At 44.5% G+C, this 27,228-nt stretch overlaps 1 protein-coding gene across 1 annotated transcript in view; it reads right to left on the bottom strand.

The window, feature by feature from the left end:
* The window catches only part of LOC125123424 (aldehyde oxidase 2), a 94,182-nt gene that overhangs the window by 9,095 nt on the left and 57,859 nt on the right, over nucleotides 1–27,228 (bottom strand). The window contains exons 28-34 of the mRNA XM_047773184.1: nucleotides 24,564–24,692; nucleotides 21,685–21,759; nucleotides 20,328–20,380; nucleotides 17,366–17,480; nucleotides 13,737–13,802; nucleotides 13,433–13,621; nucleotides 9,351–9,518 (exon numbers count right to left, since the gene is read on the bottom strand). Of these exons, the coding sequence (XP_047629140.1) occupies nucleotides 9,351–9,518; nucleotides 13,433–13,621; nucleotides 13,737–13,802; nucleotides 17,366–17,480; nucleotides 20,328–20,380; nucleotides 21,685–21,759; nucleotides 24,564–24,692 (795 nt within the window). The remainder of the gene's footprint in view (nucleotides 1–9,350; nucleotides 9,519–13,432; nucleotides 13,622–13,736; nucleotides 13,803–17,365; nucleotides 17,481–20,327; nucleotides 20,381–21,684; nucleotides 21,760–24,563; nucleotides 24,693–27,228) is intronic.

Genomic DNA, 27,228 nt, shown 5'->3' with positions numbered 1-27,228 from the left:
CTCAGTGGGTTAAGTATCCGGTATTGCTGTGAGCTGTGGTGTAGGTTGCAGACATGGCTTGGATCCCGCATTGCTGTGGCTGTGGTGTAGGCTGGCGGCTACAACTCCGATCGGACCCCTAGCCTGGGAACCTCCTTGTGTCGCAGGTGTGGCCCTAGAAAAGACAAAAAAAAAAAAAACCCAAAAAAACAAAAAAACCAAAAAAACCCCAAACTTTTTGCTGCTAATGATAACAAGGTAACAAGGTTTTTGTATTTAGCCTTCAGCAACAAGAAAGGCTGCAAAATTCTCCAAGGCGATATTTTTCTAGTTTTTAAGGCTGTGAAACCTTTCATGTCTCTGAATCCTAAAGATTTTTTTTTTTTGGTCTTTTTGTCTTTTGTTGTTGTTGTTGCTATTTCTTGGGCCGCTCCCGCGGTATATGGAGGTTCCCAGGCTAGGGGTCTAATTGGGAGCTGTAGCCACCGGCCTACGCCAGAGCCACAGCAACGCAGGATCCGAGCCACGTCTGCAACCTACACCACAGCTCACGGCAACGCCGGATCGTTAACCCACTGAGCAAGGGCAGGGACCGAACCCGCAACTTCATGGTTCCTAGTCGGATTCGTTAACCACTGCGCCACGACGGGAACTCCAGAATCCTAAAGATTTTTAAGAAAATGAAATCACTGTTTCTAAGGAAGATCTTAATTTGAAAGTGTTAATTAGGCATTTTCTGTATACCCATAAAGGAAATTTCCCTTTTTTTTTTCCTGTGGAGTTTTAAACAACTGAACAAAACACATTTTCCAAGAAATGCACTTTTCTTTCTCCCATCATCAAAAAGGAAATTTTGAATAGAAATGATATTTCTGGCCATATCTAGTTGAGCCGGGCTGCTCTGTTGGCTCAGAGTGGAAATTACTGCCAGCCACACTGTTCTTCTTCTTCTTTTTTTTTTGCTTTTTAGGGCCACACTCAGGGCATATGGAGGTTCCCAGGCCAGGGGTTGAATCAGAGCTACAGCTGCTGGCCTATACCACCACAGCAATGTGGGATCCAAGCCACATCTATGACCGACACCACAGCTCATGGCAATGCCAGATCTGCAACCCACTGAGTGAGGCCAGGAATCAAACCTGCAACCTCATGGTTCCTAATTGGATTCGTTTCCACTGCGCCACAATGGAAACTCCCAGCCACACTGTTCTGACCGGGAGTTAGCCACCTTCTAAGAAGGGGTTCATGGAGGAGTTCCCACCATGGCACAGTGGGTTAAGGATCCAACTGCAGTGGCTTGGGTTGCTGTAGAGGTGTGCATTTGATCCCCTGCCTCGGCTGTAGCGTAGATTGCAGGTGGGGCTCAGAGTCAGTCTCTGGCCTGGGAACTTCCATATGCCATGAGTGTAACCAAAAAAAAAAAAAAAAGGCCCATGGATAAGAGCAGTAATCAACAACTCTCAGAGTTTCCAATGTGGCTCAGCAGTAAGGAACCCGAAGTATCTATGAGGACTCAGGTTCGATCCCTGGTCTGGCTCTATGGGTTAATGATCTGGCATTACTGTGAGCTGTGGGGTAGGTCACAGATGTAGTTTGGATCTGGCATTGCCTTGGCTGTGGTGTAGGCTAGCAACTGCAGCTCCAATTCAGCCCCTAGCCTGGGAACTTCCACATGCTGTGGGTGCTACCCTTAAAAAAAAAAATTTCTGATCAAAGTAACAAAGCCACATAGGTTAAAAAAAAACATTAATATGATTGTTCAAATCATAGAACTTTTTTTTTTTTGGTCTTTTTGCCATTTCTTGGGCCACTCCCGCAGCATATGGAGGTTCCAAGGCTAGGGGTGGAATTGGAGCTGTAGCTGCCAGCCTACGCCAGAGCCACAGCAACGCGGGATCTGAACTGCATCTGCGACCTATACCACAGCTCATGGCAACACCGGATCCTTGACACACTGAGCAAGGGCACGGATCGAACCCGAAACCTCACTGGTTCCTCGTCGGATTCGTTAACCACTGAGCCACGACGGGAACTCCAAATCATAGAACTTTTTATAACAAAAATGCTCCAGCCTTCTTTACCAATGCCTGCTTTTTGTTGAAGCTTCAAGCGAACTATCCATGAAAAAGAGGCTGTTAAGTCTTAAGAGCTGTTTTTCTGTCCTCAGCAGGTCAACTTGATCTAATGCGGAAATTTTTTTAAGCCTTTGGGAGAGGCATATTTTGAAAAAAGTCATTAAGAGTTATGAGAGTTTGGTGGAGACCTTAACTGTAATATTTACAGAGTGATTTGTACTTACACAGTATCTTTACATGCATTATTTTCTTTAATTCCAAAGGAAAAATACTGAATGTCTGACCATCATTTCTGTTTAAGAAGTAGATATAGGAGTTCCCGTCGTGGCTCAGTGGTTAACGAATCCGACTAGGAACCATGAGGTTGCGGGTTCAATCCCTGCCCTTGCTCAGTGGGTTAAACGATCCGGCATTGCCGTGAGCTGTGGTGTAGATCGCAGATGTGGCTCGGATCCCGAGTTGCTGTGGCTGTGATGTAGGCTGGTGGCTACAGCTTCGATGCAACCCCTAGCCTGGGAATCTCCATATGCCGTGGGAGCGGCCCAAGAAAAAAAAAGACAAAAAAAAAAGAAGAAGTAGATATAGGTTGGATGTTATTTACCTTATGGTGATAAGAAAGTTATTAAAAGAAGAGATTTTGGACTTTCCAATGCTTGTGTTCTTGTACACAGACCTTCTGATTGTCTCACCTTCTTGTTTGTCAAAACTGTCTTTTGACCACAGTATTCAAAGGCCCCATACAAAGAGTGACAGTATCTAAGTTTCTTAAATTTTTTTTTGCATAGTATAGCATTGCATGCCAGTATAAATCATTCCATATTTTAAAAAATCACATTGTAGTTTGATCAAATGAAATTTCTTGTACAAGCTTAGATTTGCTCCAAAATGTTTTAAAGAAACCAGTCTGTATGAAGAGCCAGGCTATAAGCATTTCAGGAGATCTGCTGTGAATTATGGTTTCTAAAGATCTGAAGAAGTAGACCTGCATTGTGCTAGAGGCTACTTGCCAGGAAACTGCGGATTGGATAGGGTCAATCCAGATTTCACCTTGCTGATGTGATGAGTGGTGTGACTGCAGATTTCTATTTCTTTAATCCCTCTGCCACAGAGAACAACAACTGCAGCCTCTCAATTACAAGCCTTTCGGTTTTTTTCTACCAAGGAGGCAAAATTATGAAGAAAGCCATTTCTGGGGACTGCTTAGTCTCAGCTACTTTGAATCCACTGAAACTGCCACAGGACTTTTGCACTAGCTATGCTCTGCCTGGAACACACCATAACCAGCTTTACAACTGCTCTCCCACTTCATTCAGGTCTTGGCTCAAATATAAACACTCCAGACAAAACTTCTCTAATGATCTAAAATAACCTCAGAGTTCCCATCTTGGCTCAGTGGTTAACGACTCCAACTAGGAATGGTGAGGTTGAGGGTTCGATCCCTGGCTTCGCTCAGTGGGCTAAGGATCTGGTGTTGCCGTGAGCTGTGGTGTAGGTTGAAGACTCGGCTCAGTTCCTGAGTTGCTGTGGCTGTGGTGTAGGCCGGCAGCTGTAGCTCCGATTTGACCCCTAGACTGGGAACCTCCATATGCCACAGGTGCGGTCCTAGAAAAGACAAAAAGACAAAAAATAAATAAATAAAAAAACCTCTCCATCACATTCTGGCCCCCTACACTTCTATTTTACTTCACAGTATTTACCACCACCTGAAATTATGTTGTATGTTTGTTTACTGTCTGGCTTCCCCAATAGAATGTAAACTCCCTGTGGCAGAGATTGACTATTGCACTATTTTCTAGTTCCCAGCAGTGCCTGGCACATGGAAAGGGCTGAGTAAAAATGCTGGACGAATGAATAATCACGTGGTGAATGATCAAAGCTGGGGCCCCATCTCTTATCCCTTTGACTTTAAGAAAAGATTAAGGCTAAGTAAGAAAACTCTGCTCTATTAACACCCGGGGAGAACCCAGAGTGAGCCAAGTGCTTATAATTTACAGTGATTGTTTGTCTTCCCCCCTCTGTCCTACCATAAACAACTGGAGAGAAGCATCTGTGAATTCAAGGCACCACTGTACTGCGAGTGCCTCTTATTATGCAAGAAAGAAAGTATCCTTTAATTTCTTGAATTTGATTAAAATATGAAAGGTGAGTAGGGGGGTTAGCAAGGTGAGGAAAAGCAGGAAGAAGGTTCTAAGCAGAGGGAAGAGCTGGTGGTGGCCTCTGTCTTTGACACAAGGAAGAGCAGAAGAAGGCAGGTGTAGCAGGAGTGGAGAGGCCAGGTAGGATGGAGTACCTCATGTGGCTGGAGAAGTAGGTGGGGGCCAGCCGTGCTGGTCCTTGCAGGTTTATAGGCATGGCAGGGCAAAGTAAGCAGTTTTCTCTCTAACCTAAGAGCAATGGGAACCTTTTTGCCTTGGGTGCATGCTAGAATGGCCTAATCATATTTGTCATACCACACATCTCTGGCTGCCGTCGGCATAGGGAGACCAGTTAGCAGGCTGCACTTTTTTTTTTTTTTTTTGATAGTCAAGAAATAGATTTATTAAGATAGGATGTTTGTGAGAGATGCAAGCAGGCAGGCAAGGAGGCTCTGCCTAGGAGGCTGCTTTGATGTAGGCTAGAGAAGTGAGTCTCTAGAAAGTAAACTTCTTTTCTTTTTTTTTCGGTCTTTTTGCCATTTCTTGGGCCGCTCCCGCAGCATATGGAGGTTCCCAGGCTAGGGGTCTAATCGGAGCTGTAGCCGCCAGCCTACACCAGAGCCACAGCAACACAGGATCCGAGCTGCGTCTGTGACCTAGACCACAGCTCATGGCAATGCCAGATCCTTAACCCACTGAGTGAGGCCAGGGATCGAACCTACAACCTCATGGTTCCTAGTTGGATTCATTTCCGCTGCACCACAACGGGGACTCTGAAAGTAAGCTTCTTGAAGGTTCAGATCACTCTCTGTTTTATTCACTGCTGTATCCCCAGCACCCAGAACAATGCCTGGCACATGTTAGGTACTCAGATGTTTGCTTATTGAATGAATGCCGTAGACTGGTGGAAGAGATCCTTAGAGGTTGAAATGAACAGGGCGTGGGGAAGGACTAGCTACTGAGTGTGTGAGAGAGAAATGTCAGGCCAAGTCCAAGGTTTCCGGTTTGTGTTACTACGTGGATGGAGGACTACTGACATTTCCTGTGACAGGAAGTGGCAGAAGAATCTATATTTTGTGTTTCCGACTCTCTTTGTTAGAGAGAGTCAGGACTTCCTCCTCTCTGCCTCCCTTGGGAGGCCCCCCATCCAGGCTGGCTTTTGATTGTTCTCCTCTCTTCATGTCCGGCCAAGGAGAGGGGGTCTGCAGGCCAGAACAGAGAAATTCTGGGATTACTGAAGTCTTGTCAAGGATTTGAAGAAGTCTGTATTGTCATTGATTCAAATATACGAGAGGTCCGTGGAATGGCTGGGAAGATTGTGGATCAGGATAAGAATGAAAGAGACGGGAGTTCCCATCGTGGCTCAGCAGAAGTGAATCTGACTAGTATCCATGAGGACGCAGCTTCAATCCCTGAGCTCGCTCAGTGGGTTAAGGATCCAGTGTTGCTGTGGCTGTGGCTGTGGCCCTGATTTGACCCCTAGCCTGAGCACCTCCATATACTGTGGGTGTGGCCCTAAAAAGACAAAAAAAAAAAAAGAATGAAAGAGAAATTATCCTTTTCAACATGTTCTAAGCAGCCTTCATCACAAGAGGCTTATTAATAAGAAGTTAAACCTTCTGCCCTGCCTCTGCCTCCAAACTTTATTCCAGTGGCTGTAAATAAAGATTATGAGTTTTAAGGATAAACAACTTTGGTGAAGTCTTTTTCTCTTAAAGATTAAGAAACTATAATTTTTGAGTGATATTGCATGGGAAAATGATGTTCTCAATCCAGACTTCCTGTGAATGAAGGCTCAACAGAGTCACTCCTAATTACACTGTTCGAATCTTTTAAAACATTTTTTGTCAGGAATATCCCAATTTTGCAAAATGAGTATATAAAGAAGATATGTTGTACATACAAATATATGCGAATTAGAAGCCAGTTAAAAGTGTGTGTATGTGTGTGTTTGTACTTATATATATATGTATATACACAACCCCAAATGGTTATGATTATTTCTGGTTAGTGGGATTATGACTGATTTTAACTCTCATTTTATTCTTTTTAGCATTTTCTGAAAAGACATAATGGACACATGTTACTTTTTAAAAGATCTTAAAAAGTTACTAACATGAGGCTTATAATTTGAAATATAGATTGTAACATGAGGTGATATTTAGAAACCACATATCCATTTATGGATATTTCAGAAAATGTGAGATAACTCATATTGACTCTGAGCATTTGATTGATGAATGTACAAATTACTAGATGATTTATATCCATGAAGACATTTAATTACTCTTATCAAGAAACCATCAGACTTGGGAGAAAATATGGCCTCATTACATGGACCAGGTAGCCGACAGGCTGAGTTTCAGTGAATGAAATCAAAGGGATTCACTTCTTACCACTGCATATGACAGAGTGACTTTACCAGAGAACTGGACTGCTAAAAACAGCCTGAAGTCGGAGTTCCCGCCATGGCTCAGTGGCTAATGAACCCGACTAGGAACCATGAGGATGAGGGGGTTCGATCCCTGGCCTTGCTCAGTGGGTTAAGGATCTGGCGTTGCTGTGAGCTTGTGGCTCTGTTCTGGTGTGGCTGTGGCTGTGGCTGGCAGCTGCAGCTCCAATTAGACCTCTAGCTTGGGAACCTCCATAGGCTTTGGGTGTGGCCCTAAAAAGCAAAAAAAAAAAAAAAAAAAAGGCCTGAAAGAAATCTTAGAAATGAAGGAATTAATTTTCTTTTTTTTCTGTCTTTTTTTTTTGTCTTTTTGCCTTTTCTAGGGCCACTCCCGTGGCATATGGAGGTTCCCAGACTAGGGGTCTAATTGGAGCTGTAGCTGCCAGCCTACACCAGGGCCACAGCAATGTGGGATCTGAGCCGCGTCTGCAACCTACACCACAGCTCAGGGCAACGCCAGATCCTTAACTCACTGAGCAAGGCGAAGGATCAAATCCGAAACCTCATGGTTCCTAGTCGGATTCGTTAACCACTGCGCCATGATGGGAACTCCAGGAATTAATTTTCTAAGAGCTGGGACATTTGAAGACTGAAAATGTTACACCCAGGCAAGAAAGGAAGACTAGTGGTATCTTTCTGTTGTGTTTTTTAGTTTCCCTGACCTGCACCATTCCAGAAGAGGATATTTATTACTGCAACATGTGATCAGGAACATTTTTTTTTTTTTAAATGGCTGCACCTGCAGCATATGGAGGTTCCCAGGCTAGGGGTTGCATCCAAGCTGCAGCTGCTGGCCTACACCACAGCCACAGCAATGCTGGAGCCTTTAACCCATGGAGTGAGGTCAAGAATCGAACCTGCATCCTCATGGGTACTAGTTGGATTCTTAACCTGCTGAGCCACAACGGGAACTCTGGGAATATTTTTTTCGAGGTCTGAAGTGCTTATGCTTTGGGGGTGAAGGTCGTGTGATTCCTCAGTTATGGTGTCACCGGTGATATTAGGTAAGCAGCCACAGTGCTCCAGGCCAAAATCAGCCTAGAGAAGGAGGTCCTGGAGTGGAGGAGGGCTGGTTCCCTGGCCTTGGCCATCTGAGGAGGGAGCAGCCCAAGGCAGGTGATTGGAATCCTTTCTGTAAATGGGGTAATTGTGTGAGTGTCAGCCTGAGAGGCAGAACTGTCTCTGGGAGACCTGCAGGGAAATGCAGGGTGGGCAGTGTTACTGACGTATGAGAAAAGTTGAGTCAGAGTTGGAGATGGGAGAGGACGGATCGTGTAGGGGAAGGAAATGAGTAATCATGACACATCCCTTGAAGCAATATTCCTAAATCCTGGGGTGCATTATGCTGTCACTCATGGGCTGGCTGTTTTGAAGAGGTTGGTTAAGTATTTGGGCTTCTTTTAATATAGATATGAAAATACATAATTCTTTTTTTTTCTTTTCTTATCTTCTTTTTTTTTGGTCTTTTGTCTTTTAGGGCCATACCCGTGGCATATGGAAGTTCCCAGGCTGGGGGTCGAATTGGAACTGTAGTCGCCGGCTTATACCACAGCCACAGCCATGCAGGATCCGAGATGTGTCTGTGACCTAGACCACAGCTCATGGCAACGCCAGATCCCTAACCCACTGAGTGAAGCTGTGTCCTCATGGATACTAGTTGGGTTCATTAACCACTGAGCCATGACAGAAACTCCTACACATTTCTTTTAGGAAGTAGAGAATTAATTCTTTTCTCTCTAGGAGGCAATATACTTCTACTGGAGCCACACAGTCTGGGCTTGAATCTTGACCTTGGGCAAATGCCTGTACCTCAGTTCCTTCAAAAATAAAATGAAGAAAACAATAGAAGTTACCTGTTAAGAGTTGTAGGAATGACTAAGGAGATAATCTGTGAAATATTTATTACAGTGCGCAGTCAATGCAAACTACTGTTATTATTTTTTTTATTATTGTTTATGTTAGGAAACTATGAGGAAATTGGCATAGGGTGGACTCAATGACCTACCCAACGTTGTGTGTCCACCACAATCAGCAAGTTGGGACTGCTCTGTGCATGTGAACCTAGCAGATGGCTCCTGAGTCTTTGCCCCAGGCTGGGAGGCATTGCCACGAAATGGAATGAGGTGGAAAACAACAGCAGGTAATGAGATGACATGCTTTCTAAATGAAGGACAGATTGGGTGTCCCTGTGTTCATATAGGGAACATGGAAAGTGATATTATCAAATACGACTCCATGACCTGGGTTATTTTTTGTGTTTGTTGAAGCACAGGATAGATTAGGGAGGATGGCAGGAGGGAGGGAATAATTGGAACAGTTTGGTGAGATCAGTTAGTTTCACATTAACTATTAATTTTTTTCTTTTTTTTTAATTAAAAAAAGTTCCTGGCTATTAGTTTTTGAAGCATAATCAAGGTATCTTACTTCGGAGTTGTCGAGATGATCAAATTATGTAACAGATGGGGAAATGCTTTTTATAAAGTTAAAATTACTCCATATTCAAAAGGTATTTGCGTAACTTATTTTTATCATCTTGTCCTTTGATTAGCTTATATAAAGTGCTCTTATATATTTTATAAAGGGCTTATAATATATAAAGTGCTCTTATAATTTGATTAGACACACATTAGGTTATAAATTTACCTAAGTGGTTTAAGAAGCAGGAAACAGAAAAGTCACCTTTTAGGAAAATAAACAATAATTCCATACCATCTCCGTGAATCGATCTGCACAGGCCATTCGAACCCATTCTGGGGTCGCTGGGCTCTTCACTATGAAGTCCTCAGCTAGGTCTCTTTCTCTGCGGGCTGCAGCCACAGCATCAGTGATGGCGAAGAACACAGATGACCCCAGGAACATCCCGGACTCCCCCAGGCCCTGCAAGAAAGCACATTTGTTTTAGAAGCTTCTACACTAGACCATAAGCATCATAGGTGAGGGGCAGGTCTTTTCCACCATTGTATCCCCAACTCCGAGTACAGCGTCTTGCACACAACAATTTTCAGTAATTGGAGTTGGAGTTCCCTGGTGGCTCAGTGGGTGAGGACCCAGCATTGTCATTGCTGTGGCTCTATTTACTGCTGTGGTGTGGGTTTGATTCCTGGCTCAGGAACTTCCACATGCCATGGGCACAACCAAAAAAAGTGTTTGTTGACTGACTTACTGACTGACTGAAGCTTGAGTACTCTTCAAAATCCCAGTGTCACCTGAACCTCCCTATTTAGAAATTCTGTGTAGGTTAAATCTTTATTCTATAGGAAAGCGATGTGTGTGTGTGTGTGTGTGTGTGTGTGTGTGGTGAGGGAAGGATACACTCTTTTTTTTTTTTTTAAAGATGTCTTTTCATTTTTATTCATTCATTCAAGGCAAATGGGACTTTATTTTATTTTTTTTAATTTTTTTTGTCTTTTTTGTTGTTGTTGTTGTTGTTGCTATTTCTTGGGCCGCACCTGCGGCATATGGAGGTTCCCAGGCTAGGGGTCGAATCGGAGCTGCAGCCACCGGCCTACGCCAGAGCCACAGCAACACGGGATCCAAGCCGCGTCTGCAACCTACACCACAGCTCAAGGCAACGCCGGATCGTTAACCCACTGAGCAAGGGCAGGGACCGAACCCACAACCTCATGGTTCCTAGTCGGATTCGTTAACCACTGCGCCACAACGGGAACTCCAGGATACACTCTTTAAAAAAGCACATTCAATAGACTGAACTGGACCACTTCATCAACAGAGAGAAAAAATGCTTCATTATGACTCCAGGGTCAGGAGAGGCAAGGTGCTCTAGAAGAAAGAGTATAGACTATGGTACCAGATGATGAGTTGCAAGCCTGTCACCTGTAGGGAACAGTCAGGTACGTAAATGAATGATGTGGGCAGATGCAGGACAATAAGGAATAGTGGGGATTATGGGCAAGTGGAGGCAATCCTGGGACCTATCTAAAGGGGCAGCTCTTCTTTGACTCTAGCTAGCTGTTTCCAGGAATGCAGCCCAAACTACCAGATCATCCAATTTTTCAAGAGCATTTAGATATCGTATTTTATTTTATTTTATTTATTTTTGTCTTTTATCTTTTTAGGGCTGTACCCACGGCATATGGAAGTTCCCAGGCTAGGGGTCTAATCGGAGCTACAGCCGCCAGCCTATGCCAGAGCCACAGCAACACAGGATCCGAGCCGCGTCTGCGACCTACACCACAGCTCACGGCAATGCTGGATCCTTAACCCACTGAGCAAGGCCAGAGTTTGAACCTGCAACCTCATGTTTCCTAGCTGGATTTGTTTATACTGTGCCACAACAGGAACTCTAAGAGATTGTATTTTAATGGAAGATCCCTCACTTTTGGAAACACTGTGTAGGCCACAGAAAACGCATTTGCAGGCTGGATTCTGCCAGTTCTCTCCCCTACCCCCCGAACCCCAGTTTGCAATCCCTGAGCTGGAGAAATGGAGTTTGAATCCTCACTCCCTGTGTTTCTCTGAGTGAGATCTTATCTCTGAGCTCCTGCTCTTGTATCAGTGAAATTCAGCAATGATACCTACCTGACAGGGTCCCGTGAAGTTCAGGAAGCACCCAGCACAGCACCTGGTAACTGGCAGGGTCCTGTTATCATTACATAGTACACCCCATGGGGAACCTGCAAACCCATGATTTTCTGGATGGTCTCCCAATGAGTGTCCAGCCACAAGCACAAGGATGCAAGGGCCTGCTCTGTTACTCTTGGTGGCCTGAAGGTTGGGCTCTGAGCTTCCTTTTGCTTTTCCCCTTTGAGTGATGTCCAGCCTCATGAGAATCCAAAGGTGCTGCTGACTGTTTTTCCTTTCAAATTTGCCCCGCCCCCTCCACCCCCTCACCTTCATTACCATAACTATATGTCCAGAGGAGATTTTGGGGCTCAAAGTGGGATCCAGTTTGGAAAAGGTAAAATTTCAGCAGATATATGTGAACACATTTTTCTTTTCTTTTCTTTTTTTTTTGTCTTTTTTGTTGTTGTTGTTGTTGCTATTTCTTGGGCGGCTTCCGCGGCATATGGAGGTTCCCAGGCTAGGGGTCGAATCGGAGCTGTAGCCACCGGCCTACGCCAGAGCCACAGCAACGCGGGATCCGAGCCGCGTCGGCAACCTACACCACAGCTCACGGCAACGCCGGATCGTTAACCCACTGAGTGAGGGCAGGGACCGAACCGCAACCTCATGGTTCCTAGTCGGATTCGTTAACCACTGCGCCACGACGGGAACTCCTCATTTTTCTTTTCTTTTTCTTTTTTGTCTTTTTGCCTTTCGAGGGCCGTACCTGCGGCATATGGAGGTTCCCAGGCTAGGGGTCGAATTGGAGCTGTAGCCGTCTGCCTACACCAGAGCCACAGCCACATGGGATCCGAGACTCGTCTGCAACTTACACCACAGCTCAGGGCAATGCTGGATCCTTAACCCACTGAGCAAGGCCAGGGATCGGACCCGCAACCTCATGGTTTCCAGTCGGATTCATTAACCACTGAGCCACGACGGGAACTCCTCATTTTTCTTTTTAAGTATCAATTTGCTGCCCCTCGTAAGCAGTCACCCAAAAGATTTTAAAGAAACTTTTAACAATTCAGATCAAACCTAAATGAAGTTTCTATCCCAAGGGGAGTTTTCACGTAATGGACATATCACGATGCAAACAAATGCTGATCTTTCTTTTAATTCTCAGTTTCACTATTTACCAATTACTTAACCTCGGTGTCTTTGTTTCCCGACACTGTTGACACTTTGGACCAGATCATTCTTTCTTGGTGGGGGTGGGGGGCTGTCTTGTGCATTGAAGGCTGTTTAGCAGCATCCCTGGCCTCTGCCCACTAGTAGTGACATTTTCCCCTAGTTGTGATGACCTGAAACCTCTCCAGACATTGCCACATGTTCCTTCAACTGCCCCCCCACCCAGTTGAGAAATACTTCTTCAGATCCACTTCTGAGTATGGGTATGACTGAGAATTCTGATTGCCCCACGGGCAATCATAAGGAGTTGGTAGGGCTGGGCAGGAATCCAGCTCTTCCGAGCCCTCGTTTAGGGTTCTGTCCAAGCTGCCGATGCTTTTAAGATTTCAATAGCATGTGCTTTAATCCCATTTAATATTTTAGTCTTAAGGGTTTTTTTTTTTTTTTTTTGACCACGCCCAAGGCATGTGAAAGTTCCGGGACCCAGGGATCAAACTGGTGCCCCAGCAGTCACCAGAGCCACAGCAGTAACCACATTGGATCCTTCACCCCCTGAGCCACCACAGAACTCCAGTCTCAAGGTTCTTAGTGAGAATGTCTTAAGCTACAATGTTATTCTATCAAATCAAAGCTTTTTGCTGAATTTTAGAGTATTTCAGTGAAAAAATACATATACATATATTTTAAATTTTATGGCGGCACTCACCACATATGGAAGTTCCTGGGCCAGGGACTGAATCTGAGCTGCAGCTGCAACCTACACCACAGCTGGATCCTTTAACCCACTGTGCCAGGCCAGGGACCAAACCCCACCTCTGTGGTGACCTGAGCTGCTGCAGTCAGGTTTTTAACCCAGTGTGCCATGCAGGACTCTGAAAGAGGATATTAATAAATAAAATCCTTGGCCCGGGATTGCCATTAGGTGGATCATTTATCTTCTCCGAATCTCATATTTCTCTAGATGATTCCAAGTTCTGACAGTCTTTCATGACTGGATCCTGATAACGGTTGACCTTTATTTTTTTATTTTGTCCACCTGCTTTCAGGCCAAGCCATCTGATCCATTCCATTGTGTGCTAGTAGGTTTGAACACTTACCTTGGATGAATAGATGGTTAATGGGGTTTGTGATGACGGCAGCAGGGAGACATGAAACTCTTGAGGGACGTCAGTGATGGTTGGAATTTTGTACGCATCTGGGCCTCGAGAGTACAGGACACCTTCTGGGGAATATTTCAGCTCTTCAGTGGTATAGAGGCCCATTCCCTGAATAAATGAACCTTCAATCTGAAGGGAGAAAATGTCAAGCTCTGTGACATTGTGTGCTTATTTTCAGAAGGCCTCTACCTACCCCACAATGACACCCAGGAAGCAGCATTCATCCAGGTGGGCCAGCACCTACCTGCCCAATATCAATGGCTGGATTTAGACTACAACATGCATCCATGACGATGTCCGTTCTGATTTTCTGCCAAAAATGAAAATTATTTGACCATAGAAACTTGAATTAAAAGTATTACTTTAGGAGTTCCCGTCGTGGCTCAGTGGTTAACGAATCTGACTAGGAACCATGAGGTTGCGGGTTCGGTCCCTGCCCTTGCTCAGTGGGTTAACGATCCGGCGTTGCCGTGAGCTGTGGTGTAGGTTGCAGACGCGGCTCGGATCCTGCGTTGCTGTGGCTCTGGCGTAGGCTGGTGGCTACAGCTCCGATTCAACCCCTAGCCTGGGAACCTCCATATGCTGCAGGAGCGGCCCAAGAAATAGCAACAACAACAACAACAACAACAACAACAAAAAAGACAAAAAAGACAAAAAAAAAGTATTACTTTAAGGAGTCAGTGGTTAATGAGCCCGACTAGGATCCATGAGCACTTGGGTTCGATCCCTGGCCTTGCTCAGTGGGTTAAGGATCTGGCATTGCCATGAGCTGCGGTGTAGGTCACACACGCGGCTTGGATCCTCGTTGCTGTGGCCGTGGTATAGGCCAGTGGCTATAGATCCGATTTGACCCCTAGCTTGGGAAGCTCCACGTGCCGTGGGTGTGGCCCTAAAAACAAAAGACAAAAAAAAATACTACTTTAAGGTTTATTCAAACGTTCCCAATTTATACCAGAACTCTTATTGGTTAATTAGAACTGCATCAAACCCCATCAGCATTAGAGACGATAAGACATCTGCTAAGCTCTTCAAAATTTAGCACATGGACTGTCGATGACCCCAAAAGGTCTTCTGCATTCCTGGTTTTGATTTCTCTTAAGGGACTCCAAAGTCCAAGGCATGTTGGTGTTTTTGAGTGTCACTTAGTAAATAATTGAAGCTGCTTGTTCATCTGAGTCTCAGCCTGGATTTGTTATAATATAATCATAATATAATCGTGAGCTCATCTAGACCTCGTGATGGTTTGCTGTCAGTGGTATCATCTCCAGTTCACTGAAGAAATCATGTAGCCATGGTGGCATGTGTGAACTTGGGGATTTGCAAGATCTTGGGTGTGTTAAGGTTGAGTGTCAAGACCAATATACTTCCTTCCCTGAGAAACATCACACTACCTTGGCCCTTCTGTTGTGTCCCTGGGCATGTGCATGCAGGTTGCAAAGGAGCCACAGAAAACCCAGCGAATTTGTGGTCTGTCCCAGAAATATCTCTGGGCTTTCCTTCTGCCGCCATGTCCAATGCTCGTTCTGATAACATTGTCCCTCTCTGTTTAGGCCCAATGCCTGGGCTCCTACTTTCAAGTCCTTTGGGTGGGAAGCTCATTTTTTGACTCAATTGTCGGCCTCTCAGATGCCTGTGATGGGCACTGGGACCAGCCTTCGTCCATTCTCAACCTGGGTAGGGCAGGAGGTAGACATACCTCAGGGTGGGTTTCAATTCATATCCATCTTGAAACCTAGTGTATTCTGCACTATAGGTGTTGGAAACTGGGAAGAAATGGCTGTCCACTAACTCAATCTTCAGATGTTTTAGTTCACCAACCACAAACAGCCATCAGCAATAGGGCCTGCCATTTAATTTCTCTGATTAAAAAAAAAATGGAGTTCTCGTCGTGGCTCGGTGGTTAACAAACCTGACTAGCATCTATGAGGATGTGGGTTTGATGCCTGGCCTTGCTCAGTGGGTTAAGGATCCGGCATTGCTGTGAGCTGTGGTGTAGGTCACAGACATGGCTTGGATCTGGCATTGCTATGGCTGTGGCATAAGCCAGTGGCTATAGCCCCGACTTGACCCCTAGCCTTGGAACCTCCATATGCTGCAGGTGGAGCCCTAAAAAGACAAAAAAGACCAAAAAAAATTTCTTGAATTCCTCTTTATTTAAAGTAAGTTTTGCCTCTTTAAAGAATGAAGTTTCTTTCTTCAGGGATTTGTACCAAGACCCCCAGGCTGAACTGCCAGATAAAATAAGTATGTCCAATTATTGCGTGGAGCAAATTTATACCAGAACATTATTTGTTGTTCACCTGGAATTCAAATTTAACTGGGAGTCCTATTTTTTTATTTGCTAAATCTTGCAACATCACCTTTAGGGTGGAGGACCAGGCAACTAGTTGATTTCTAAAAACTGCTTCCCATCCTATGTGAACCCTCAATAGGTTATGGGGAGGGGGTCAAGACACTGGCACTTGGGCTTTTGGGGGGCCTTGGGCAGGACCCCCAGGTTGGTCACCTACCACCAAGGCTTCCTTGTTTGCAACAGTGTGCTGTGCAAATATTATCATTATCTCTGTGTACCAGGAGGTGAAAAGCATCCTGAAACACAGTTTTAAAATAATGCTGTGAGTAATCTGTGATCCTAATTTCATGAGTTGACTTCTTCACAATGATTTAGAATGAAAATGGAGACATCATATTAATGTCCCAAGGATGAACTTGAGTGGAACGTGAGGGCAACCTTTTCATTTACGGCATTGTTATCTAATTTATAGACTATTTAAGCAGGGGACAAGTTAACCAACAACGGGGCAATAAAAGACATTTTGATAAAATTTATGGCAGTATTTGCAAAGTCCTTCTTATTATACATGAACTGGCCAATTCTATTTTGAGTGGTTCAGGATGATGTTGGAATAATTTGTGTATGGAATATAGATGTGCCATTGGTTCATTCTGTAAATTTCCAATACTTTGGATTATATGATATTCTATTTTAAGGTTTCTGTAATCTCTCTGTTTCGGGCATGGTACCTGGGGTTTATACTTTTTGATGGAAGTTATTAGTTTTTGGTTAAATATGAACTCTGCCTCCAGCAGGTGGTTTCTTAATGCTCACTTAAATAGCAAACATGAAAACTATTTTAAGTACCTCCCTCCCTTCTCCCACAATCTATTTCATTCTTTTTTCTTTTCTTTTTGTCTTTTTGCCTTTTCTAGGGCCACTCCTGCAGCATGTGGAGGTTCCCAGGCTAGGGGTCCTATCGGAGCTGTAGCCACTGGCCTACACCAGAGCCACAGCAACTTGGGATCTGAGCTGTGTCTGTGACCTACACCACAGCTCACGGCAACGCCAGATCCTTAACCCACTGAGCAAGGGCAGGGACCGAACCCACAACCTCATGGTTCCTAGTCGGATTCATTAACCACTGCGCCACGATGGGAACTCCTCCCCAAATCTATTTCTTTAGGACCAGTAGCACTCGGGATAATTGACTTTGGGGAGATATAATATTGCTGTGTGCTTTCCAAACATTTACTCAAGACAATTTATGAAGTTACCTAGTCAGATAAGTAACTTGATCTTTCTTTAGGAATAGAACCCCCCACCCTCCTTTTGAGAAAATAAATCTTTGGAAAGTAATTTTGTCTGAAATGGAATAAAAACTTTAATGCAATTCAGCTGTCATGAGCAATTCCTTCTTGATGTAGAAATTCCTTTTTGAGTAGAAGTTCAAGATAAAGCTGGGTCTTCTGACATTCCCATGGAATTGAAAGAATCTCCTTCTTTTTATACAAGTGTTACATAATGAAATTTGGCTATTAATATAAATGCAACTTTGTTGTTTTAACTTGCCAAGAGGAAAGTTAGATTTGACTTACCTTGTGAGCTCCTGTCAGGCAGTCAATTTCGACCTCAGAACAGGCTGCTCCATAGACATAGTAGGGAAAAGGGTCTCCCTCTCCCTTCTCCCAGTCCATGAAGGCCTTGTAGCCCCTGATGGAGGAGATAAAGCCCTTAAGTTTGGGAGGGGAGCTGCAAACAATGTTGATTGTTTTAAACGTTACCCAAGTTTTAATGATAGCATTTTATTTGATTGATGTTCATTGCAAATGCCTTTTAAGATCATTTAAACTGCTACCTGTATTTACGGTCTAGCTAGTTACAGCAACACTAACATTTCCATTTCATTTCATTTTGTTTTATGTTATTTTATATGTATTTATTTATTTGGCTGCACCACATGTGCAGACCAGGGATTGAACCCATGCCGCAGTGGTGAAAGCACCAAATCCTAATCACTATACCACCAGGGAACTCCCTTTTAAAGAGGATGCTTGGAGTTCCCATTGTGTGCAGCGGAAACAAATCTGACTAGGAACCATGAGGTTGTGGGTTCGATCCCTGGCCTCAGAGTGGGTTAAGGATCTGGCGTTGCTGTGAGCTGTGGTATAGGTTGTAGACACGGCTTGGATCTATCGTTGCTGTGGCTGTGGTGTAGGCCGGTGGCTACATCTCCAATTAGACCCCTAGGCTGGGACCCTCCACATGCCTCAGGTGCAGCCCTAAAAAGGACAAAAGACAAAAAAAAAAAAAAAAAAGAGGATGCTTTTTGTGCTGCTGTTAGGATGCCAAAAAGAGAGAAGCCAACAAACTTTCTCCATCCAGACCTCACAGGGTGTCTGTGTCTTGAGCTTTGGATCTGCATGTTGAAAATCTCAACTGAATTTTATTAGGGTTCCCAGAGGGCCTCTCTAGATTTCGCCAACTGAACTCACAGGAGACTGATAGTAATTCAAGGCTGGTGAAAAAGGGCTGGTAATTTGATGCAATTATTAATGGGAAGATGGACTCAGCTAGAGGGCTGATTTGCCCTCTTTTGGGGGAACTAAACTCAGGAATTTGGAACTTACTTTGTACAAGACACTGGGCTGACCATTAGCTCCTTTCTTCGTGAAGATCTGCTTTACTGTGTGTGTGTGTGTGTGTCTGGTTTGGTGGTTTGTTTCATTAGATTGTAAAACTAACATCATACATAACATCATACATTTCCTGCATTTGACAGTCACATCTACTCTCTGTGCTTCATTTGATTACTACATGTCTACTGAGGGCCAGGCACTGCACAAATGATGACTGGAGATGGCCCACTTACCCATTTCTCTTGCCCGGAAGGAGCTTCAAAATAGAAAGAGGAGTTCCCGTGGTGGCGCAGTGGTTAACGAATCCGACTAGGAACCATGAGGTTGTGGGTTCGGTCCCTGCCCTTGCTCAGTGGGTTAACGATCCGGCGTTGCCGTGAGCTGTGGTGTAGGTTGCAGACGCGGCTCGGATCCTGCATTGCTGTGGCTCTGGCGTAGGCCGGTGGCTACAGCTCCGATTCAACCCCTAGCCTGGGAACCTCCATATGCCCCATATGGCGCGGGAGCGGCCCAAGAAATAGCAACAACAACAACAACAACAATAACAACAACAACAAAAAGACAAAAAAAAAAAAAAGGTTTGGGGAGCTCCCATTGTGGCTCAGTGGTAATGAACCCAACTAGTATCCATGAGGATGTGGGATCAATCCCTGGCTTCCCTCAGTGGGTTAAGGATCTGGCATTGCTGTGGCTGTGGTGTAGGCTGGTAGCTGCAGCTCCCATTTGACCCCTAGCCTGGGAACTTCCACATGCTGTGGGTGCAGCCCTAAAAAAAAAAAAAAAAAAGAACAAAAGAAAAGAAAAGAAAAGAAAAGAAAAAGAGAGGTTTTTATGGTAAAGGGAGGGAGATTTGTAAAACTGAATTGTAATTTCCTTCATTTCTTCCCTCCTTTCCTCCCTCCTTCCCCCCCCACCTCCCTTCCTCCCTCTCTCTTTCTTTCCTTTTTTCTTTCTTTCATGGCTGCACCAATGGCATATGGAAGTTCCTTCCTGGGCCAGGGGATCTGAGGCACAGCTGTGGCAATGCTGAATCTTTAAGCCACTGTGCCAGGCTGGGTATTGATCCTGAGCCTTTTCAGTGACCTAAGCCCATGCAGTTGGATTCTCTTTATTTGTTTTTTTGGAGGAGTGCAGAGGTGCAGCATAAGGAGGTTCCGAGGTTAGCGGTTGAATCAGAGCCGCAGCTGCCAGCCTACATGGCAACCAGAGCAACGTGGGATCTGAGCCTCATCTGGGACCTACACCAGTGCTCAAGGCAATGTCAGATCCTTAACCCACTGAGCGAGGCCAGGGATTGAACCCACATCCTCATGGATACTAATCAGATTTGTTTCCACTGAGCCACAACGGGAACTCCTGAAGTTGGATTCTTAACCCACTGTGCCACTGCGGGAACTCCACAAGTTATTTTTAATGATATTTTCTTACTACTCATAATAAAGAATAGTAAATAATGATCAGATGTGCTAAGTCATGTTAAATTTTTTTTAACCAAATAGGGGTATTTTTATTATTTACTATTTCTCTGGACATAGCTCAAAGGCCTATGTGAAGTCATAGAATTTGAGGCCTAGAAGGGACCTTACGGTTCACATAATAAAAACTTATTTTATGGGGTGGGGGATGGTTGGATTGGGAATTTGGGATGCAAACTATTATATATAGGATGGATAAATACCAAGGACCTTATTGTATAGCACGGGGAACTATATTCAATATCTCATAAGCAACCATAATGAAAAAATAGAAAAAGAATATATATATATAACTGAATCACTTTGCTGTACACCAGAAACCAATACAACATTGTAAATCAATTATACCTCAATTAAAAAATCATATTTATAAATGAGCGAACTGGGGCCCAGAGCAATTGGATTGCTTCATATTTTCTTAGTCAAGACATTATCGTAATTTTTACCTGAAGTATCCGGTGGCTGAAAGACTGATTCTTTGTTCAAAAGCAGCTTCGATCTGCAGATTGGGCATATTCAGTCAGAATAAAATAAACGTACCACTTGATAAATGAAAAATGAAAAGATTCTACATATCAAAATTGACATTTGACAGTTTTTGCTGGTGCTTTGTGACCAATAATAGAAGCCATCCTAATATTTTTTTCTCCTCAACTGGTATGATTACAATTTCCTTCTGATTGAGTTCAGAAATCCAAATTAAGTACATAAAATAGGATCCTGCTGCACATCCATGATGTAGGGGTTTAGTTCAGAAGATTTTGGAGCTTCATTTTTAAGTGTTAGACCTCTGGCAAGTGTATGTGAAAGTATGAGATAATTCTTCTAATAAAATAAGATATAGGACATTGTTAAGTTAGATTAAGCAAGTCATTTTCCTTAAAACATATTAAATAGCAATTAGGCTTTTTAGTTTTCTTCCTCTCTACTCAAAACATCAACTTTGGGGAGTTCCCGTCATGGCGCAGTGGTTAACGAATCCGACTAGGAACCATGAGGTTGCGGGTTCGGTCCCTGCCCTTGCTCAGTGGGTTAAGGGTCCGGCGTTGCCGTGAGCTGTGGTGTAGGTTGCAGACGGAGCTCGGATACCGCGTTGCTGTGGCTCTGGCGTAGGCCGGTGGCTACAGCTCTGATTCAACCCCTAGCCTGGGAACCTCCATGTGCCACGGGAGCGGCCCAAGAAATAGCAACAACAATGACAACAAAAAGACAAAAAAAAAAATCAACTTTGGGAGTTCCCGTCATGGCACAGCAGAAACGAATCCGATTAGGAACCATGAGGTTGCGGGTTCAATTCCTGGCCTCTCTCAGTGGGTTAAGGATCCAGCATTGCCGTGAGCTGTGGTGTAAGTCGCAGACGTGGCTTGGATCTGGCGTCATTGCTGTGGCTGTGGTGTAGGCCAGTGGCTACAGCTCCGATTAGATCCCTAGCCTGGGAATCTCCATATGCCACGAGTGTGGCCCTAAAAAGGACCAAAAAAAAAAAAATCAACTTTTTTTTTGTGGCTTAGGAAGACACAGTATTTTCCTCTTCTTTTTTACATAAGCAGGGAGGGTAAGGCCTCTGTTAATTCTTCATACACTTCTGTTCCTCCTCTCAGTGATGCTGTTCCCTGTGCTCTCTCGCCACTCACACCTGAGAAACATCATGGAGCAGCTGTCTGAACCTGGGGATCCTGCCCTTTCACAGAAACCCGCTCCTAGAACTGATTCTACGTGGTGTGGCTGTGCACGGCCACGGCACTCTCAGCGCTGGTTTGGAAGTTTTCTCATTTGTAGTAACAGACAGAGGGGAATGCTTACCCAGTCTTCCCAGGTGCCTTCTGGATTTTTCTTAATGACGGGCTCAAGGCGTTTCAGAAGAATCTGACAAGCATTCTTGAAGGAGTAAAGAAGAAATCCTCATTAGAGAAGACCCAGTGGTTAGGGTTTATAGGGAAGAATATTAGCTGATAATTGATCTGGTCAGAATGCTTATGGAATGTCTGATATTGACACACTGGGAACTTAGAGATGATAAAAACACAGCCCCTGGAGTTCCCGTAGTGGCTCAGTGGTTAACGAATCTAACTAGCATCCATGAGGACGCAGGTTTGATCCCTGGCCTTGCTCAGTGGGTTAAGGATCCGGCATTGCCGAGAGCTGTGGTGTAGGTTGCAGACATGGCTTGGATCCCGCGTTGCTGTGGCTGTGGCATAGGCGGCACCAATTTGACCCTTAGCCGGGGAACCTCCATGTGCCATGGGTACAGCCCTAAAAAGCAAAAACAAAAACAAAAACAAAAAACACAGCCCCTGACCTTGAGAAGAGTATCAGTTCTAGAGGGTGTTTTCCTTTCCTGTGAAAATATGGGCGTAGCTGAATTTCTACTCTCAGATCCCCTTTCTAAATTCCTTCTCTTTTTCTACTTTTGTATTTATACCTTCTTTTCTATTTTCCAGCCATCAACATAAGTGGAACTAAACATCCTATTTCCATTCCAATGTGTGCTTTTAAGTCTCTGTCAATGACATGCCAGTATCCCTCTGGGTCTGAAATATTGTTCGACTCTCTGTCTATCCTTTTGTATGTCCATCTCTCTACCATCAAACTCCCGCAGTGAAGACCTTGGCTTTTAGTGTGAAGTGAGAAAATAAATTTGTTTTTGTAATAATTTATATCTGCAAAGTTTCTGCTCCTTAACACAGAATCCTATTTTTTTTTTTTTTTTTCCTTTTCAGGGCTGCACCCATGGCACATGGAGGTACCCGGGCTAGGGGGTGAATCGGAGCTGTAGCTGCTGGCCTACACCACAGCCACAACAAAGTCAGATCAGAGCCATGTCTGCGACCTACACCACAGCTCACGGCAATGCCGGATCCTTAACCCACTGAGCAAGGCCAGGGATTGAACCCGAAACCTGATGGTCCCTAGTCAGATTTGTTTCTGCTGCACCACAACGGGAACTCCAGAAACCTAAAAGATGGATTAATGCCTATTTTGGGCTGAAAACTCCCATACACACTGAGCTCTTTCTGTCTTGTGTTTGATTCTACGTAAAATTGAATCTCATGAATTTGAAGTTTTCTACCTTGTTCTGAGTGAAAAGAGCCTGTTTTTTGAGCTCCTAGGAGGTGTCCCCATGAAGATAAGATGGATTTGAAGGTGGTTTTTCTTGGAGTTCCTGTCATGGCTCAGCGGAAATGAATCCAACTAGGAACCATGAGGTTGTGAATTCAATACATGGCCTCACTCAGTGAGTTAGGAATCCTGGTGTTCCCGTCGTGGTGCAGTGGTTAACAAATCCGACTAGGAACCATGAGGTTGCGGGTTCGATCCCTGGCCTTGCTCAGTGGGTTAAGGATCCGGCTTTGCTGAGAGCTGTGGTGTAGGTCGCAGATGCGGCTGGGATCCCGTGTTGCTGTGGCTAAAGTGTAGGCCGGTGGCTACAGCTCCGATTCGACCCCTAGCCTGGGAACCTCCATATGCTGTGGGCACGGCCCTCAAAAGACAAAAGATAAAAGCCAAAAAAAAAAAAGAAAAAAAAAGTGGTTTTTCTTGGTAGTATAAGTGCAGTATTCTGGGAGTGAGGAAATATGCCTCCCCACAATGTCCCAATGGAAAAAGTAGACAGTTTATAATAGAAACCTGACAAATAGATATTACTTCAAAAGTCTGTGCAGACAGATCTTTGGATGGAGGAAGATGAAGTCATGGTTCTAGTCTGAACGAGTGAGAATTTAGCAGTCTTTTTTACATCAGTGAGAAAAATAAATACGAAGAAAAAGGATGAGTGCTGGGGTGGCACTCTGCTGATGTAGATACTTTAATTGCACCATATCTACCTGGCTGGGGTTCTGCCTGCCTACCTGCCTGCAAGAACATTTTTTTTTTCTTTTTAGGGTCGCACCTGAGGCATATGGCGGTTCCCATCTAGGGGTCGAATTGAAGCTACAGCGTCCGCCTACACCACAGCCACAGCAACACCAGATCCTTAACCCACTGAGCAAGGCCAGGGATCGAACCTGTGTCCTCATGGATGCTAGTCAGATTTGTTAACTGCTGAGCCATGATGGGAACTCCCCATATAAGAACTTTTTGTATCGGGGAAACTTGCACAGGTCTGCATTGCTTGGTACCCAGATTTCTTCTTTCTATGTCTCCTAGGGACACAGACTGCCTGTTCATCAAAATCCACTCTCCCCTTCTTCTGTCGTGTCTGGGCCTGTGATTTCTCACTGCTCTACAATTTCCCAACTTCCGGCCATTGAACTTGGCCTGAGACTGTTCTGCTGATGGATGATGAGGGGAAGTGACCTGCATCCTTCCCAGGCCTGGCCTCCATGCTCTTTCCCTTTTCTGGCTCACTGAAGCAACAATGCTCAGGGCAACCTTGAAAACCACATGTTGAAGGTGGAGGAACTGCCATCAATCTGAATGCTTGAATGGCTAAACATTCCCTCTGGATTGTTACGTGTGCAAGAAAGAAGTTTTGTTATGTTTGAGCTATTATATGCCGGGTCAATTTCTCACCTCTGTTTAGCCTACTCCCCCTAACACACTCTCCCGACATTTTGGTCATCCCAAGCCTATGTTCAGTGACACAGGTGACTTCTCTAAAGCCAACCACTGTGCCTGTATCCAGCTAGGAAAACTAGAGAGGTGGAGAAAGCACCCAGGGACAGCCAGCCAGGAGGAAGCACCTGCACGGCTCTGCCGTTGACATCTGAGCCGATGGATGCTGCTGTAGCAATTGTATTAGGCACTGTGGCTGTACTTGTTTCACAGATGTGCAGATAAGACATGGGTATTCTTAACTCACGGCTGGCCACCTATGAGAAAAAGAAATGATTTCGTCTGGTAAGGATTTCTATGAAGATCTGTCATTTTTTCTTAATTAAAAATTACTATTTTAATTTTTAATTTTCATTTTTGTCTTTTTAGGGCACCCACAGCATATGGAAGTTCCCAGGCGAGGGGTGGAATCAAAGCTGCAGCTGCCCACCTACACCACAGCCACAGCAACATCAGATCCAAGCCACGCCTGTAACCTACACCACAGCTCATGGTAACGCTGGATCTTTAACCCACTGAGTGAGGCCAGGGATTAAACCTCTGTTCTCACAGATACTACTTGGATTTGTTACTGCTGAACCATGACAGTAACTCCTACTATTTATTATATCCATGATATCCTTGAAAACCTGAAATAGTGTGTCATAAAAATTAGAACCACTTTTTAGTAGGGCCTCATGCTGATTTTTTTTTTTTTTGTCTTTTTGCTATTTCTTTGGGCTGCTCCCACGGCATATGAAGGTTCCCAGGCTAGGGGTCGAATCGGAGCTGTAGCCACTGGCCTACGCCAGAGCCACAGCAACGCAGGATCCGAGCCGCGTCTGCAACCTACACCACAGCTCACGGCAACGCCGGATCGTTAACCCACTGAGCAAGGGCAGGGACTGAACCCACAACCTCATGGTTCCTAGTCGGATTTGTTAACCACTGCGCCATGACGGGAACTCCTCATGCTGATTTTTAAAGTGTGTTCTTGGTAATATTCCACTGTAGTTCTTCCATTCAAATTTAGTGCATTCAGGATGTTAAGGATTTCCTTTTTTTCTAAATTTTACATGTGTAGGGAGTTGGCCAAGTTAAGATTATTCGGATTTAATTGGTGGCATTGACAAGAAGAGAGACAGAGATTAGCCTGACTAATCTGGCTCAGAGTTTAGTCTTAAGTCTGTTGGTCCCGGCATCAAATGAACTTGGAATGACCCTGAGGGCCTGTCTTTTCTTGCCCTCCTTCCCACCTTGACTTTAGCTTCCTCTCTCTTTTCTTCTACTTCTCACTTGCTTATACTCCTCTAATATGTACTGTTTACTTTTTTCTTTTCTGTTTGTTTTCTTCTAGTTTCTCTAGCAAACACATACGGAAATTAAGATATTTAATTAAGAAGAAATGAAAAAGAAAGAAAGAAATGTAAGGAAGGAAAGCAAAAGAGCACTATCTTGGTTGATGCTGTCTTCTCACTTTTGCAAAAACATTTTCTCTAGATGTCTGCGGGTAGGTATCTATTCCCTAAAGCCCGTCTTCAGTCTTCAGTGATTCAGTTTCCTCAGAAAGATGCAAAATGGAAAAAAAAAAAAAAAAAGGACAATTTGATTACTTCTTGGTGATGAAAATCCAAAAGGAATTTACTGGTCCACATAACTGGGAAAGATGAAGGAGCTAGCATCAGGCGTATATAGGTATCTGGGGCTTTGTGGTCTCATCCAGGTCCTCTCACAGCCTCTCGCATTTGCTTTTCCTTCTACAATGGCCATGTTATTTCCAACAGTAGACAAGTTTCATCCTTGGCAGAATCGCCTCTGACAATCCCTGGCTTATAGCATAGTAGCTAAACTACCACAGGAGAAAAAAATAGTTCCTTTCTCCCAGCATCTGCATATCAGTCCCAGGAAAGGACACTGATTGGCCTTGCTTGTCTCTGTGTCTTCTTCCTGGACCAATCCCTGCAGGTGATGGGGTTCAGGAACCAGGATTGGCCGGACCAGGATCCTGTGCCTACATCTGTGGCAGGTGTCGGTGCAGGAGGGGGATGAGGTTAAAAGGTACCAGAATTTAGGAGTCCTTCAGAACTACATGGAGTGTGGTAGGGGTATTCAAAAGGAGCTGAGGGGCTGGATAGTCAAAAGCTACAGATGTGCACTACCACAATCTAGTAAATTAGTCATAAAGTTAAAAATTTCAGTTTAAAGGATTATTATTTTTTTCTTCTGGGATTTTATCATTCTACTTCGTGTATATATGTGTGTGTTAAAACAGCCTTTAAGGAATTTCTGTCATGGCTCAGTGGTTAACGAACCAGACTAGTATCCATGAGGATGCAGGGTTTAATCCCTGGCCTCGCTCAGTGGGTTAAGGATCTGGCTTTGCTGTGAGCTGTGGTGTAGGTTGCAGATGCAGCTCAGATCCTGTGCTGCTGGGGCTGTGGCATAGGCCAGCAGCTATAGCTCCAATTTGAACCCTAGCCTGGGAACCTCCATATGCTGTGGGTGTGGCCTTTAAAAAAAAAAAAAAGAGAAAAGCTGAGAAATTCCTACTCTAGGTAAGCCTGCACGGTGCACCCACCACAGCGCTCTGGGTGCCCATCAGTGGTGTTTTCACTAACAACCATCTCCATCCATAAACCTTGGCCAAGCTCCAGCAGTACCTGCATATGCGTGGGATTCCACTGCCTCTGCCATTCTGTTTGATATGCAAGAAATTTCTCAACTAAATAGTCAACATCTGGAGTTCCCGTCGTGGTGCAGTGGTTAATGAATCTGACTAGGAACCATGAGGTTGCAGGTTCGATCCCTGGCCTT

This window comes from Phacochoerus africanus, chromosome 3 (assembly GCF_016906955.1).
Source record: "Phacochoerus africanus isolate WHEZ1 chromosome 3, ROS_Pafr_v1, whole genome shotgun sequence".
Lineage (NCBI taxonomy): Eukaryota > Metazoa > Chordata > Mammalia > Artiodactyla > Suidae > Phacochoerus > Phacochoerus africanus.
Note: the sequence above shows the minus strand (reverse complement) of the source record. Positions and strands in the feature narration are given on the sequence as shown.